Source organism: Pagrus major, chromosome 8 (genome assembly GCF_040436345.1).
Source record: "Pagrus major chromosome 8, Pma_NU_1.0".
NCBI lineage: Eukaryota > Metazoa > Chordata > Actinopteri > Spariformes > Sparidae > Pagrus > Pagrus major.
In genome coordinates, this window is record NC_133222.1 from 29448736 (window position 1) to 29464653 (window position 15918).

The following is a 15918-nucleotide window of genomic DNA, read 5'->3' on the forward strand; positions in this document are numbered from 1 at the left end:
CCATAACGAACTGACGGGTTGTGTGTGAGCATAATCAACCGACATGACTGAAAGGAGAATGATTACTCACGTAAATATTTATTACACTGTTCATATAGATGTACATTCCTGCTTATTTTCTAAGACTGACTGGGAGCAGCTGTAACACAAGCAATATCCCTTCAGGGATCACTAAAGTATTTCTGATTCTAATTCTGATTATAGCAAGGAGAGTTTTATTCAGAACTTCACTGTGGGTTTTGACCACCAAAATGATGCTCTACAATGATTGGCTTATGTTTGCAGCACCTGCTGTTGTTGGTTGATCTGCGCTCTGATGTCTGGGATTTCAGCTTGAAATTCACATTCATGGCGATTTTACTGTGAATAAACTTACAGCATGAACTGTAGAGAGTCCAAGATTTAACAAACAAAATATTCTTACAAGCTTTATAGCTGATAGCTTTATCAAGGATTCACCAATTAATTGTTTAGGTCTGTAACTAAATTACTCAGTTCTGATTGAGTGACAGTGAACTTCTGCAACTGCTGTAACCTGTAAGTCGAGTCTGTCATTCTGATAAACACTTTCTTTGTGTGTAGACGACAGCTGGTGATCAACAGTCTGGGATGTTCCTTGCGAACAATCTCAGAGTTTGGTTTTAATTCTACTTTTCAATTTATTATACACTTTGGACCAAAGGGCAAACGTGTTAGATTAACCCCCACTTTGAATCAATTAGTTTTGGGTAAATCAAATGACTGTATTTAGTTAAGCAGGTTAAGTTAGCAGGTTAATTTACAAAGCCTGTTTCTCAATTCAACTTTGTAAATGACGCGAACAACAGTGACCTTTGTTGACAAAAAAAAATTTTTTACTCGCGATTGGCACTTTTAGGTGCTTTAAAGGTTTTATCCTTATTTATGACCTATCAGAGAAGTTTGCATCCCTGTCAAGTCCCATGGGGTTTTTGTGTGGTTTCATCTGGTTGCGATGGATCCACTTAAGTGTCTGCTCTTTCTGGCCTTTGTTTACTTTGAGCTTTTGGGGCAGAAGCTTGCGGGCAAGTCTTCTGGTGTTTTGGTTGGCCTTTCTAGTCAGGGGAGCAGAGGTGTAGTACCAAATCTTGTCCCCCACTTTGACTTTGTCATGGGACACTTTTTGGTCATAGTAGGCTCTGTGGCCCCTTCGTGGGAAGGGAGCTCTGTGAAGCAGGTTTGACAGTTGGGCCTGACAGCAAATTGAGCAGTCTTTGATGTAGTTTGCTACATCTTCCTGCATGTGTGGCCAATAGGCTACTTGTTGGAGTGCCTGGTATGTTGCTTTGGCTTTTCTATGTCCTGCGCATGGAGAGTTATGGGCCTGCATTAGCATCACCCCCCTGTGGCTCTGAGGCACCACGAATGCAGGTGAAGTGAGAGCGTCGGAGACATGTACAAGGAGGCCCTCGACAATGCGCAAGGCAGTGCGTGCGTCATGCAAGTATTTCAAGTCAGGACCGGAGCGTCTCGGTTCTGAAGAGTCGACAGGAGCATTGGCTACTACCTGAGCTTGAGCGGCAATGCCGATCATTTGGGTGGGAGGGTTGGGAAAAAATTCAGGGTCAAATTGCCTGTGAGTTTTATTAAAGGCACCAGGTTTGGGTTCGAAATGCATTATGTTTCGAGCTATTTTATCTAGGTCCCTGTCGGAGGGGTTTCGCGAATATTGCGCGCTTGGAGGAGGGAGAGGCTGAGAGGAGGGAGACCTTTTATCTCGGTCACGCAGGTCCCTGTCAGTCCGAGACTGGACAACGGGATCTATGGGTGACATAGATCGTGGCGGGGACGTGCCTAATTGAGCGTTCCTGTGGAATCTGCTCTCTTTGTTTTCCTCATGAGAGTTTGCACCTGCAGGCGCTTTTGGGAATGAACTATACTCAAAGGAGTGCTTTAATTCCCTTTTAACCTCTTCGAGCTCTGCCTCTTGTTCCATCTGTTCAAGATGGGATTCGTTAACTTGGTCCCTGGCTTCTTTTAGTGCCTGTTGCATGTCATGTAGACATTTCCTTTCTCTTTCTCTGGCCCTGTCCCAAACTTTGAGCTTACTTTTTAGCTCCTTATTTTCCTTGGTTGCTTTTCCAAGGTCTTTGTTAGCATCTTCAAGATGTTTAGTTACTTCTGTTTTATCTAGCTCTGGCCCTTGGGCATGAAGGACTTGTTTGAGCTCTGAGTTTCCTTTCTTCATTTCAGTCTGTTCCTCTTTTTGTGCTTTAACCTGAGACTCAAGTCGGTTAATGCAGTCTTCTGCTTTAGTTAAGGACTCTTTAGTTTTCTCATGTTGCTTTTTAGGGGTTATTTCAGCTAAAACGTTCTCTAGCAGTTGGTCTCTGCGTTTTTGTTGTGCAGACATCACGATAACCATCATCCCTAACATTTTCTCTCTGTCTTTTCCTTTCATTTCTTCAGTCAGGGACTGGTGTACTAACGCGGACATTATTTCATGTAGCTCACTAGGGTCGGTCTTCTGGATTTTGTCTGCATAATCTGGTAGCAACTCTGTGGTGAGATCCAGTATTACTGAATCTAGATTGTCTAAGGGATTCACTAGGCTCACGGTGTCAGAATCACCGGGCCCTGCCATTGTTTTTAGAAGAAAAGAAATTCAATTCAAAATTCTATTTACTTTGTTTTATTTATTTATTTTATTTGAGCTTTTTAAATTCTAATTGTTTTCAATTAGAGGTGGGGTTTGCTTGGTTAATTAACTCAATTTGTGAAGCTCAAAAACAGCAGACGTTTTGGATTTCAAAGGATTTGACAGCTAATGTGTTAACAACAATGACTAAAGTATTTGATCTAAATGTGGCTTTCGATTAAAAGTACTTGGATGTGTAGTTAACAGCTTAATTCTTTGACTTGCATGCGCGTAGCATATATCAAGATCAAATTCCAAGTAATACAACAAAAATTTCAATTGAATTTGGAATAAAGTTGTCAAATCTGGTTAAAGTTGTCAAATTCGTAATTTACAACTTAATTATTCGATTTACCTGAATAATGAGACACATTAATTCACTATAGTAGTTATTGCAGTATCACAGGTTTCCAATAATACAATTTAGCAAGTACCTGTGTGGGATTTCAGTCTATTAAAGCTGAAAGACAAAATTCAATTAATCAAGTTAGCCAGCAGAATATGCTATTCAAATGTATTTGTTGTTAACAGAATCAGCCACCAGGGGTGTTGTTACAAATTTAATATTCACAGAGTTGGTCATTAGAAGAAGTTATCACAAAATAAAAATCTTTTACCGAATCGTCCTACAGAGGGCGCTATCGCAACTTCGGAGGTTTTACAGAGTCGGCCACCAGGGGCGCTATCGCAGAATTTAATTTTAACAAGGCTACACGAAGAAGAGTCTAGAGGAGGGACTTTTTAGCTCCGCCCACTGATATACCCCCCTTGTTTTTCAAGGCTTGGGTCAGTGACGGTTTGACTCTGGAGGGTTAACTTCTCTAAGACAAAGTTACAGCAGTTGAGTTCACTGGTCACACGCAGTGAATCCTGCCACTTTAATTTTAGCACCAACAAGTTTTCAGCACTTCAGAAAACATTCAACCAGCAACTAGCATTGCATTCATTTACTTGTGTTTTCACAATTTCAACTGATAGAGGTTTCCTGTCCTCCTTTACACAGTCAAATATACTGTCTTCTGAACGAGATTGTTGCCATAGCAACCAATCTTGATACTACACGGGGTAGATCAAATAAACCTCTCACTGTTTGCACAGCTGTTTTCTGTTTAGGTAGCTAATCTAAATCAGAACACACGAGGGTCTGAGCAAGTTACAAATATCTCCGGAACATCGCGGTAGATATAGACTTCATCTCAGAATGAATCTCTAAGCTTTGGCACAGCGCAACAGCTTATGATTCATCAAACCGGTTAATTTAAGAAGTGTGCAGCGACACTTATGCATGCAAATAAATCACAGACCTGGTACAACGCAGGATCTGTTCACGAAACATTAACGCACGGCGGCGCTGAACAATTTTAACTCACAGATCTGGTAATTACAGCGCAGAATCTGTACATGAAGCATTAACGCACGGCGGCGTTTAACAACTCTTTAAATCATAGGTCTGGTACAACGCAGCATCTACACATTAATTTCCAACATGCAGCGATGTTGAACGCTCTTTATCACACACGGATCTGGTTACAACGCAGCATCCATACACATTAATTTCATATTAAGCAGCGAAATCAAATCTCAGCGAAGTTTTATGCTCACACACAATTCAAGGTATATGCAGTAGAGAATATAAGGTTAAGTATCGCACTAATCACTCGGTGGACAGCCAAACAACATTAAGACAGCTTTGGGTTTTTTGATTATTAAAACCGATGTTTGTCTGTAGGCTTCAATTTAATGCAGAGAACTGTGGTTTTAGGTGGCCTCGCACGGACGGCACCATAATAATATGTAGGAGATACACTAATGATAAATGTAATTTAAACACTCGTTAATGGGGCACCACCTCCGTTTTCGTCTATTTGAATAATCCGGAGGTAATTAATCAAATTCGACTGGACAAGTTTAACTTGTATCAATTCTAATCAATTTCAGATTCCATCTCATACATGAAGTAGGTGAATTCTACACATATCCATCGGTTCTCCACATTAAAAACAAACCTGCACAGACAACGACATACGGTTAATATGTTTATTGACTAAATAATTCAGGTTAAATAAATGAAATGGCAATTTAAATGAATAACAACAGGTAACAGAAAATATGGAATAACTAAGTAATGGGTTATTAGTGGAATATGGGCTGATGGTGAGATTATGAGTTAGGTTGAAGCATTTAAAGATTACGAGAGTAATTTTTAATACTAACGAGACCCTAACCGAATTGCTTTTAAGCTAAAAGATCAGAATCAGAGCCATAGACACCATCTCATGTATCATGTGTGAATCCAGCTGTTGTGAGTGATGGAGAGCCTACTTTCTCAGCCGAGTTGCGGGGCCGCGGCAGCGGATTCCCTCGGGTGATTTGCGACTCTAGCTGGCGGTCCGATGGCCGGGGTCAGCTCGTCCGGTATCAGTCGGTTGGGCACCTCGGTCCGTTGTCTTAGGAAGAGGGCAGCTGGTCCCGTACCGATCCGGTGCAGATCTTGGCTCAATGCCCAGCGGGATGATACCGCTAGCGAGCGCTGGGGGCTTGTCAAAGAGTCTGTCTTTCGTTGGAAACCGCTTGCACGGTCTCGGACACAGCAAGTTGCTGTAGTCGTGATGATGATTGTGATAAAGATGTTCTTCTTCGTTTCTTCGAGTGGTTTTCAGGCTCTGACTTTGTAAACTAGATTTAACTTCTTGAATAAAATAACTGAGGAGGATACGTTGATCAGGCGGATCTTCCGTTGTTAGTTAATGCAAGGTAATCTAAATTAAGTTTACTTCTTCAAAAGCGGGTTACGATACTTAACGGTATAAAACAAATTAAAACAGAACTTTGTTCTGGTACAAACTTAATAAAAGAAGCTAATCAATACTGCGAAAAATATAAAATGAGAAAAATCAATGCGTGAGCACTTCTGATGAGATCGCTGTCTTGGAGCGTGTTTCAAAGTAAAGTAAAGAGCTTCAAAATAAGTTACAAAAGAAAAACTTAAACAAAACTTTTAAAAACAAAACAAAAACAAAAACTGAACCTTTAAAAATAAAACTGACTCGAGAGACGTGATCTCTCCGTTTTATTACTTGCAAATCGAGGCGTGTCTAGGCGGGGCTTACCGGCTTTTATCTCCAAGATTTAGTGGAGGTGTTAAGATTCACAGAAACTCACTGAACTAAACCGTGCTTCACCTTCTCAGTTTCTCACCATGGCTCAATAGATGTACTTTGTCTATCATGACAAGGATTATGACGTGATTAAACATTAATTATACATATTCAGCTTAATACTTGTTAAAACAAAGACATATCAGAGTCATTTACTGGTTATAACCATGAACATATTAAACAGAATATTTCTCGTCCAACTGTATCAGGACTCACCATCAGGAGGTGCTGTGGTTCCACCGAACACAGTACAGATTAAACATTAAAATTTGATCTCAGTCAATCTTAATCGTAGAGAAACGGGAGAAAGATCAGTTTTATGAGCTTCTCTTACTGTTTCTTAATATGTTAGAAATAAGATTGTGAGATACTGACTTAATGGTTAATTAGACATGGTCTGAAATCTGGAAGAATACAGAGACCATTTGGTTTGGAATGCGAGCAGATAGCATCCAGATGTGTCATAAATTTAAAGAAGACAGAGTAACAGCATAGAAAAACACGTCAGAAGGTGTCCGATGTCCACTCTGTGAATGTTTGTGGATCAGAAGTCATAGAGACAGAGAGAGAAATAGGTAGAAAGTGATCAGGCGTGTTACTTAATCTGCAAATGTAAAGACATTGTATTAACACATTCTGAAGACATTCGTTCGTCCTTCCTGGTGAACTGACACAGGTAACTTCATGACCTGTGTGAGGAGGTTCTGGTCAAAGGGAAAAGAGAGTTCAGAAATGGGAGTTTAGTTGTAAATTAATTAAAACTGTCCTCATTTGAAGTCTTTATGGTCCAGGAAACACTATCCTCTCTGCCAGGAGATAAGATGGCACCCCTGTAGCCTGTAAATCGTCTTCATCCAGATGAAAGGGTTAACAAGAAACAACAGGCCTCAATATAATGCAGAGGCGATGGACAGAGGTTCCTACATATCCCCCACTTCGATCTGAATGACCGTAGTAGCGGGAACTTTGGATCGATGAAGTCATGATGTCCATCGTCGAGGAGCACAGGTGGCACACTTTATGATCAGAGATGGTGTCTGACTTTGGCATGTGCTAAGGTCTAATCATATAGTAAAGAAAAAAATAAGGGAAAACAGTACTGATAATACTAACTTGGTTAGTGGAAAGTTCTACTCTTAATCTTATAGAATTAAGGAGCCTGTTATAGAACTGTCAATAGTAACTGTTATCAACTAACTGTGAGAGTCGCTATCAATAACTGATCACTGCACTTGAGTAAGAGTGTTTTGCTCTAACTCAAGTGTGTGTTTGTCGAAAAATTTAGATTTCTTGATTTCATATTGGTTTGTGTCCAAATGATGGAGCTAAATTTTCAATGTATAGGATAACGTTCTCTGGTAATGGTGGATAAATTTTACTTCACCAGAAACAGTGGGATAAGATGCAGAAGAATCTTATTTATGGCTGAGCTGTTCACTGAGGATCCAATGTCTCTCAGCGTGTCTGCCATAACGAACTGACGGGTTGTGTGTGAGCATAATCAACCGACATGACTGAAAGGAGAATGATTACTCACGTAAATATTTATTACACTGTTCATATAGATGTACATTCCTGCTTATTTTCTAAGACTGACTGGGAGCAGCTGTAACACAAGCAATATCCCTTCAGGGATCACTAAAGTATTTCTGATTCTAATTCTGATTATAGCAAGGAGAGTTTTATTCAGAACTTCACTGTGGGTTTTGACCACCAAAATGATGCTCTACAATGATTGGCTTATGTTTGCAGCACCTGCTGTTGTTGGTTGATCTGCGCTCTGATGTCTGGGATTTCAGCTTGAAATTCACATTCATGGCGATTTTACTGTGAATAAACTTACAGCATGAACTGTAGAGAGTCCAAGATTTAACAAACAAAATATTCTTACAAGCTTTATAGCTGATAGCTTTATCAAGGATTCACCAATTAATTGTTTAGGTCTGTAACTAAATTACTCAGTTCTGATTGAGTGACAGTGAACTTCTGCAACTGCTGTAACCTGTAAGTCGAGTCTGTCATTCTGATAAACACTTTCTTTGTGTGTAGACGACAGCTGGTGATCAACAGTCTGGGATGTTCCTTGCGAACAATCTCAGAGTTTGGTTTTAATTCTACTTTTCAATTTATTATACACTTTGGACCAAAGGGCAAACGTGTTAGATTAACCCCCACTTTGAATCAATTAGTTTTGGGTAAATCAAATGACTGTATTTAGTTAAGCAGGTTAAGTTAGCAGGTTAATTTACAAAGCCTGTTTCTCAATTCAACTTTGTAAATGACGCGAACAACAGTGACCTTTGTTGACAAAAAAAAATTTTTTACTCGCGATTGGCACTTTTAGGTGCTTTAAAGGTTTTATCCTTATTTATGACCTATCAGAGAAGTTTGCATCCCTGTCAAGTCCCATGGGGTTTTTGTGTGGTTTCATCTGGTTGCGATGGATCCACTTAAGTGTCTGCTCTTTCTGGCCTTTGTTTACTTTGAGCTTTTGGGGCAGAAGCTTGCGGGCAAGTCTTCTGGTGTTTTGGTTGGCCTTTCTAGTCAGGGGAGCAGAGGTGTAGTACCAAATCTTGTCCCCCACTTTGACTTTGTCATGGGACACTTTTTGGTCATAGTAGGCTCTGTGGCCCCTTCGTGGGAAGGGAGCTCTGTGAAGCAGGTTTGACAGTTGGGCCTGACAGCAAATTGAGCAGTCTTTGATGTAGTTTGCTACATCTTCCTGCATGTGTGGCCAATAGGCTACTTGTTGGAGTGCCTGGTATGTTGCTTTGGCTTTTCTATGTCCTGCGCATGGAGAGTTATGGGCCTGCATTAGCATCACCCCCCTGTGGCTCTGAGGCACCACGAATGCAGGTGAAGTGAGAGCGTCGGAGACATGTACAAGGAGGCCCTCGACAATGCGCAAGGCAGTGCGTGCGTCATGCAAGTATTTCAAGTCAGGACCGGAGCGTCTCGGTTCTGAAGAGTCGACAGGAGCATTGGCTACTACCTGAGCTTGAGCGGCAATGCCGATCATTTGGGTGGGAGGGTTGGGAAAAAATTCAGGGTCAAATTGCCTGTGAGTTTTATTAAAGGCACCAGGTTTGGGTTCGAAATGCATTATGTTTCGAGCTATTTTATCTAGGTCCCTGTCGGAGGGGTTTCGCGAATATTGCGCGCTTGGAGGAGGGAGAGGCTGAGAGGAGGGAGACCTTTTATCTCGGTCACGCAGGTCCCTGTCAGTCCGAGACTGGACAACGGGATCTATGGGTGACATAGATCGTGGCGGGGACGTGCCTAATTGAGCGTTCCTGTGGAATCTGCTCTCTTTGTTTTCCTCATGAGAGTTTGCACCTGCAGGCGCTTTTGGGAATGAACTATACTCAAAGGAGTGCTTTAATTCCCTTTTAACCTCTTCGAGCTCTGCCTCTTGTTCCATCTGTTCAAGATGGGATTCGTTAACTTGGTCCCTGGCTTCTTTTAGTGCCTGTTGCATGTCATGTAGACATTTCCTTTCTCTTTCTCTGGCCCTGTCCCAAACTTTGAGCTTACTTTTTAGCTCCTTATTTTCCTTGGTTGCTTTTCCAAGGTCTTTGTTAGCATCTTCAAGATGTTTAGTTACTTCTGTTTTATCTAGCTCTGGCCCTTGGGCATGAAGGACTTGTTTGAGCTCTGAGTTTCCTTTCTTCATTTCAGTCTGTTCCTCTTTTTGTGCTTTAACCTGAGACTCAAGTCGGTTAATGCAGTCTTCTGCTTTAGTTAAGGACTCTTTAGTTTTCTCATGTTGCTTTTTAGGGGTTATTTCAGCTAAAACGTTCTCTAGCAGTTGGTCTCTGCGTTTTTGTTGTGCAGACATCACGATAACCATCATCCCTAACATTTTCTCTCTGTCTTTTCCTTTCATTTCTTCAGTCAGGGACTGGTGTACTAACGCGGACATTATTTCATGTAGCTCACTAGGGTCGGTCTTCTGGATTTTGTCTGCATAATCTGGTAGCAACTCTGTGGTGAGATCCAGTATTACTGAATCTAGATTGTCTAAGGGATTCACTAGGCTCACGGTGTCAGAATCACCGGGCCCTGCCATTGTTTTTAGAAGAAAAGAAATTCAATTCAAAATTCTATTTACTTTGTTTTATTTATTTATTTTATTTGAGCTTTTTAAATTCTAATTGTTTTCAATTAGAGGTGGGGTTTGCTTGGTTAATTAACTCAATTTGTGAAGCTCAAAAACAGCAGACGTTTTGGATTTCAAAGGATTTGACAGCTAATGTGTTAACAACAATGACTAAAGTATTTGATCTAAATGTGGCTTTCGATTAAAAGTACTTGGATGTGTAGTTAACAGCTTAATTCTTTGACTTGCATGCGCGTAGCATATATCAAGATCAAATTCCAAGTAATACAACAAAAATTTCAATTGAATTTGGAATAAAGTTGTCAAATCTGGTTAAAGTTGTCAAATTCGTAATTTACAACTTAATTATTCGATTTACCTGAATAATGAGACACATTAATTCACTATAGTAGTTATTGCAGTATCACAGGTTTCCAATAATACAATTTAGCAAGTACCTGTGTGGGATTTCAGTCTATTAAAGCTGAAAGACAAAATTCAATTAATCAAGTTAGCCAGCAGAATATGCTATTCAAATGTATTTGTTGTTAACAGAATCAGCCACCAGGGGTGTTGTTACAAATTTAATATTCACAGAGTTGGTCATTAGAAGAAGTTATCACAAAATAAAAATCTTTTACCGAATCGTCCTACAGAGGGCGCTATCGCAACTTCGGAGGTTTTACAGAGTCGGCCACCAGGGGCGCTATCGCAGAATTTAATTTTAACAAGGCTACACGAAGAAGAGTCTAGAGGAGGGACTTTTTAGCTCCGCCCACTGATATACCCCCCTTGTTTTTCAAGGCTTGGGTCAGTGACGGTTTGACTCTGGAGGGTTAACTTCTCTAAGACAAAGTTACAGCAGTTGAGTTCACTGGTCACACGCAGTGAATCCTGCCACTTTAATTTTAGCACCAACAAGTTTTCAGCACTTCAGAAAACATTCAACCAGCAACTAGCATTGCATTCATTTACTTGTGTTTTCACAATTTCAACTGATAGAGGTTTCCTGTCCTCCTTTACACAGTCAAATATACTGTCTTCTGAACGAGATTGTTGCCATAGCAACCAATCTTGATACTACACGGGGTAGATCAAATAAACCTCTCACTGTTTGCACAGCTGTTTTCTGTTTAGGTAGCTAATCTAAATCAGAACACACGAGGGTCTGAGCAAGTTACAAATATCTCCGGAACATCGCGGTAGATATAGACTTCATCTCAGAATGAATCTCTAAGCTTTGGCACAGCGCAACAGCTTATGATTCATCAAACCGGTTAATTTAAGAAGTGTGCAGCGACACTTATGCATGCAAATAAATCACAGACCTGGTACAACGCAGGATCTGTTCACGAAACATTAACGCACGGCGGCGCTGAACAATTTTAACTCACAGATCTGGTAATTACAGCGCAGAATCTGTACATGAAGCATTAACGCACGGCGGCGTTTAACAACTCTTTAAATCATAGGTCTGGTACAACGCAGCATCTACACATTAATTTCCAACATGCAGCGATGTTGAACGCTCTTTATCACACACGGATCTGGTTACAACGCAGCATCCATACACATTAATTTCATATTAAGCAGCGAAATCAAATCTCAGCGAAGTTTTATGCTCACACACAATTCAAGGTATATGCAGTAGAGAATATAAGGTTAAGTATCGCACTAATCACTCGGTGGACAGCCAAACAACATTAAGACAGCTTTGGGTTTTTTGATTATTAAAACCGATGTTTGTCTGTAGGCTTCAATTTAATGCAGAGAACTGTGGTTTTAGGTGGCCTCGCACGGACGGCACCATAATAATATGTAGGAGATACACTAATGATAAATGTAATTTAAACACTCGTTAATGGGGCACCACCTCCGTTTTCGTCTATTTGAATAATCCGGAGGTAATTAATCAAATTCGACTGGACAAGTTTAACTTGTATCAATTCTAATCAATTTCAGATTCCATCTCATACATGAAGTAGGTGAATTCTACACATATCCATCGGTTCTCCACATTAAAAACAAACCTGCACAGACAACGACATACGGTTAATATGTTTATTGACTAAATAATTCAGGTTAAATAAATGAAATGGCAATTTAAATGAATAACAACAGGTAACAGAAAATATGGAATAACTAAGTAATGGGTTATTAGTGGAATATGGGCTGATGGTGAGATTATGAGTTAGGTTGAAGCATTTAAAGATTACGAGAGTAATTTTTAATACTAACGAGACCCTAACCGAATTGCTTTTAAGCTAAAAGATCAGAATCAGAGCCATAGACACCATCTCATGTATCATGTGTGAATCCAGCTGTTGTGAGTGATGGAGAGCCTACTTTCTCAGCCGAGTTGCGGGGCCGCGGCAGCGGATTCCCTCGGGTGATTTGCGACTCTAGCTGGCGGTCCGATGGCCGGGGTCAGCTCGTCCGGTATCAGTCGGTTGGGCACCTCGGTCCGTTGTCTTAGGAAGAGGGCAGCTGGTCCCGTACCGATCCGGTGCAGATCTTGGCTCAATGCCCAGCGGGATGATACCGCTAGCGAGCGCTGGGGGCTTGTCAAAGAGTCTGTCTTTCGTTGGAAACCGCTTGCACGGTCTCGGACACAGCAAGTTGCTGTAGTCGTGATGATGATTGTGATAAAGATGTTCTTCTTCGTTTCTTCGAGTGGTTTTCAGGCTCTGACTTTGTAAACTAGATTTAACTTCTTGAATAAAATAACTGAGGAGGATACGTTGATCAGGCGGATCTTCCGTTGTTAGTTAATGCAAGGTAATCTAAATTAAGTTTACTTCTTCAAAAGCGGGTTACGATACTTAACGGTATAAAACAAATTAAAACAGAACTTTGTTCTGGTACAAACTTAATAAAAGAAGCTAATCAATACTGCGAAAAATATAAAATGAGAAAAATCAATGCGTGAGCACTTCTGATGAGATCGCTGTCTTGGAGCGTGTTTCAAAGTAAAGTAAAGAGCTTCAAAATAAGTTACAAAAGAAAAACTTAAACAAAACTTTTAAAAACAAAACAAAAACAAAAACTGAACCTTTAAAAATAAAACTGACTCGAGAGACGTGATCTCTCCGTTTTATTACTTGCAAATCGAGGCGTGTCTAGGCGGGGCTTACCGGCTTTTATCTCCAAGATTTAGTGGAGGTGTTAAGATTCACAGAAACTCACTGAACTAAACCGTGCTTCACCTTCTCAGTTTCTCACCATGGCTCAATAGATGTACTTTGTCTATCATGACAAGGATTATGACGTGATTAAACATTAATTATACATATTCAGCTTAATACTTGTTAAAACAAAGACATATCAGAGTCATTTACTGGTTATAACCATGAACATATTAAACAGAATATTTCTCGTCCAACTGTATCAGGACTCACCATCAGGAGGTGCTGTGGTTCCACCGAACACAGTACAGATTAAACATTAAAATTTGATCTCAGTCAATCTTAATCGTAGAGAAACGGGAGAAAGATCAGTTTTATGAGCTTCTCTTACTGTTTCTTAATATGTTAGAAATAAGATTGTGAGATACTGACTTAATGGTTAATTAGACATGGTCTGAAATCTGGAAGAATACAGAGACCATTTGGTTTGGAATGCGAGCAGATAGCATCCAGATGTGTCATAAATTTAAAGAAGACAGAGTAACAGCATAGAAAAACACGTCAGAAGGTGTCCGATGTCCACTCTGTGAATGTTTGTGGATCAGAAGTCATAGAGACAGAGAGAGAAATAGGTAGAAAGTGATCAGGCGTGTTACTTAATCTGCAAATGTAAAGACATTGTATTAACACATTCTGAAGACATTCGTTCGTCCTTCCTGGTGAACTGACACAGGTAACTTCATGACCTGTGTGAGGAGGTTCTGGTCAAAGGGAAAAGAGAGTTCAGAAATGGGAGTTTAGTTGTAAATTAATTAAAACTGTCCTCATTTGAAGTCTTTATGGTCCAGGAAACACTATCCTCTCTGCCAGGAGATAAGATGGCACCCCTGTAGCCTGTAAATCGTCTTCATCCAGATGAAAGGGTTAACAAGAAACAACAGGCCTCAATATAATGCAGAGGCGATGGACAGAGGTTCCTACACTGCTAACTGAAGTACTCATACAATATTCCTATAATTTTTCTATGATCATTCAGTAGCATCTGTGCTAGATATAGCATAATTATTTAATACCAATTTTGTTGTTCATAAAAATATTATTTCAAAGAGTTTCATCCCACTTTTAAAAAGTGGCAAACATGTACATTTTGTTGATAAAATGATCATACAGGCTTGATATGACCGGGCCAGTGATTGTTCTATACATGTTGTCTGTGTCCTCAGTGAAGAACACGTGTCTGTACTGCTGGACATCCGCGGTGATGTGTCCAGGGACATCAGAGGGGCTGTACTGGACTTGCTGGAGCAGAGCGCCCCCCCTCTGCCTGCAGGATACCGGCCCATCTTCACTGACATCCTGGTGCCTCCTTCCACCATGGCCTTCTGTCTGCCCACTGCCAAATGTGCATGACGGTGACTGACCTGAAGCCTACACTCAGATTTTCACATTAAACTCAGGGTGGATCGGCTCTGCCACTCATTATTTATCCAAGGAGCAACAACTTTCCTTGTTAATATCACTCACAAATCAGTTAACATGACGCCAGTGACCTGCACACAGAGCTCTCTTTGTGTGCTCTCTTGCATGATGCTATCAAATGGATGATGCAGTTTTAAAGGGTCAATTCACTGTTCACTGTTGTAGATTGTATAACAGATTTCATTGGCAACACTTTCCACTGAACAAATGCTTTGAACACTATCAGTGAATTTCCTTTCACCTTCATTATATTCAGATGGCAGCAGATATTTGAGAGGCGGATATCTGAAAACCTCATGGGAACATATTACTACTGAAAGGTTTTGTGTTTTTTTGTGACTTGGGTGAACTGACACTTTTAAAGGGTGACTCTGCCAATTTTACACATTAAAGTGTGTTTACAGGTCTTTGGGTGTACTACTGCATATGTGAATAAAGTAGTAGAAAGCCTTTTGACTCCAGAGAAAGCGGCATGTAATTTGATGAATTGCATTGTGGGTAATGTAGGTGATTAGGTAGTCGGGTGACATCCATCACATAACACAATATCACCATATCATCATAAGAAACCAGGAACTTGTGACACTTTTCTGAATCCTGACCAATAATTGAAAAACCCAGACAGGAATAAAATCTGTATGATATTCATGGTCTGGTCATATATCTTATTTCTGATCGTTTTCAACCTCAAAGCCTCTGATAGTTCCAGTTGAAGAAAGAAACTATTGGATTTTTAATTGGCAAAATAATATGTACATATTATGCAATGTTCATTGCCTAGGAGTGGATTATTCATGATATGATCAAATACAACCTATCTTCTGGTATATTCTATGAGAAGTCAAACAAAGGTCACAACATTTAAAACTATAAAGAAGTGGTGCAGTATGTAACAGATGAAAGTAGTTACAGTATATCAGTGACAGCATACTTATAGACTATAAACAGAGTTTTATTAAGGCACCATCACTTAACAGTCTGAACTGGAGACGAAACATGATTTTTCAGTGAAGGCTCCTGGGCTGAACCACCTTACCTGCGGAACGAAGGTTGGTGCAAAAGTCAAAAGTTACCTTAAAAAATCACTTTTCATTGACTTTTCTTCATGTATTTGTTATTTTGTCCAATTTTATCTTGTATTTTGTTGATATTGGGTGTTTTTAATCTGATTTTTTTAATGTATTTATTGTATTTATGTATGAATTTTTCAGATATTTCTTTTTGAACAGTGTTTCCTGTTGTTATTTTGAAGGATATTCCATTGTTGTGGCTCAATGTCAACGTCTATAGCACATGTAAACTCTCTCACATAAGTGCTGAATAAATGCTTTATAAACGTTTGTCTTATTCCTATTATTAGCATTTTCCATTATTAATATATTGGAAATATTTACAGAATCC

At 39.9% G+C, this 15918-nt stretch overlaps 1 protein-coding gene across 1 annotated transcript in view; it reads left to right on the forward strand.

Moving 5' to 3' along the window:
* Window positions 1-15857, forward strand: part of exoc3l1 (exocyst complex component 3-like 1) — a 33519-nt gene extending 17662 nt beyond the window's left edge. Inside the window, exon 15 of the mRNA XM_073472769.1 lies at window positions 14262-15857. Coding sequence (XP_073328870.1) covers window positions 14262-14448 — 187 coding nt within the window. The 3' untranslated portion in view covers window positions 14449-15857. The remainder of the gene's footprint in view (window positions 1-14261) is intronic.
* Window positions 15858-15918: the final 61 nt, after the last annotated feature.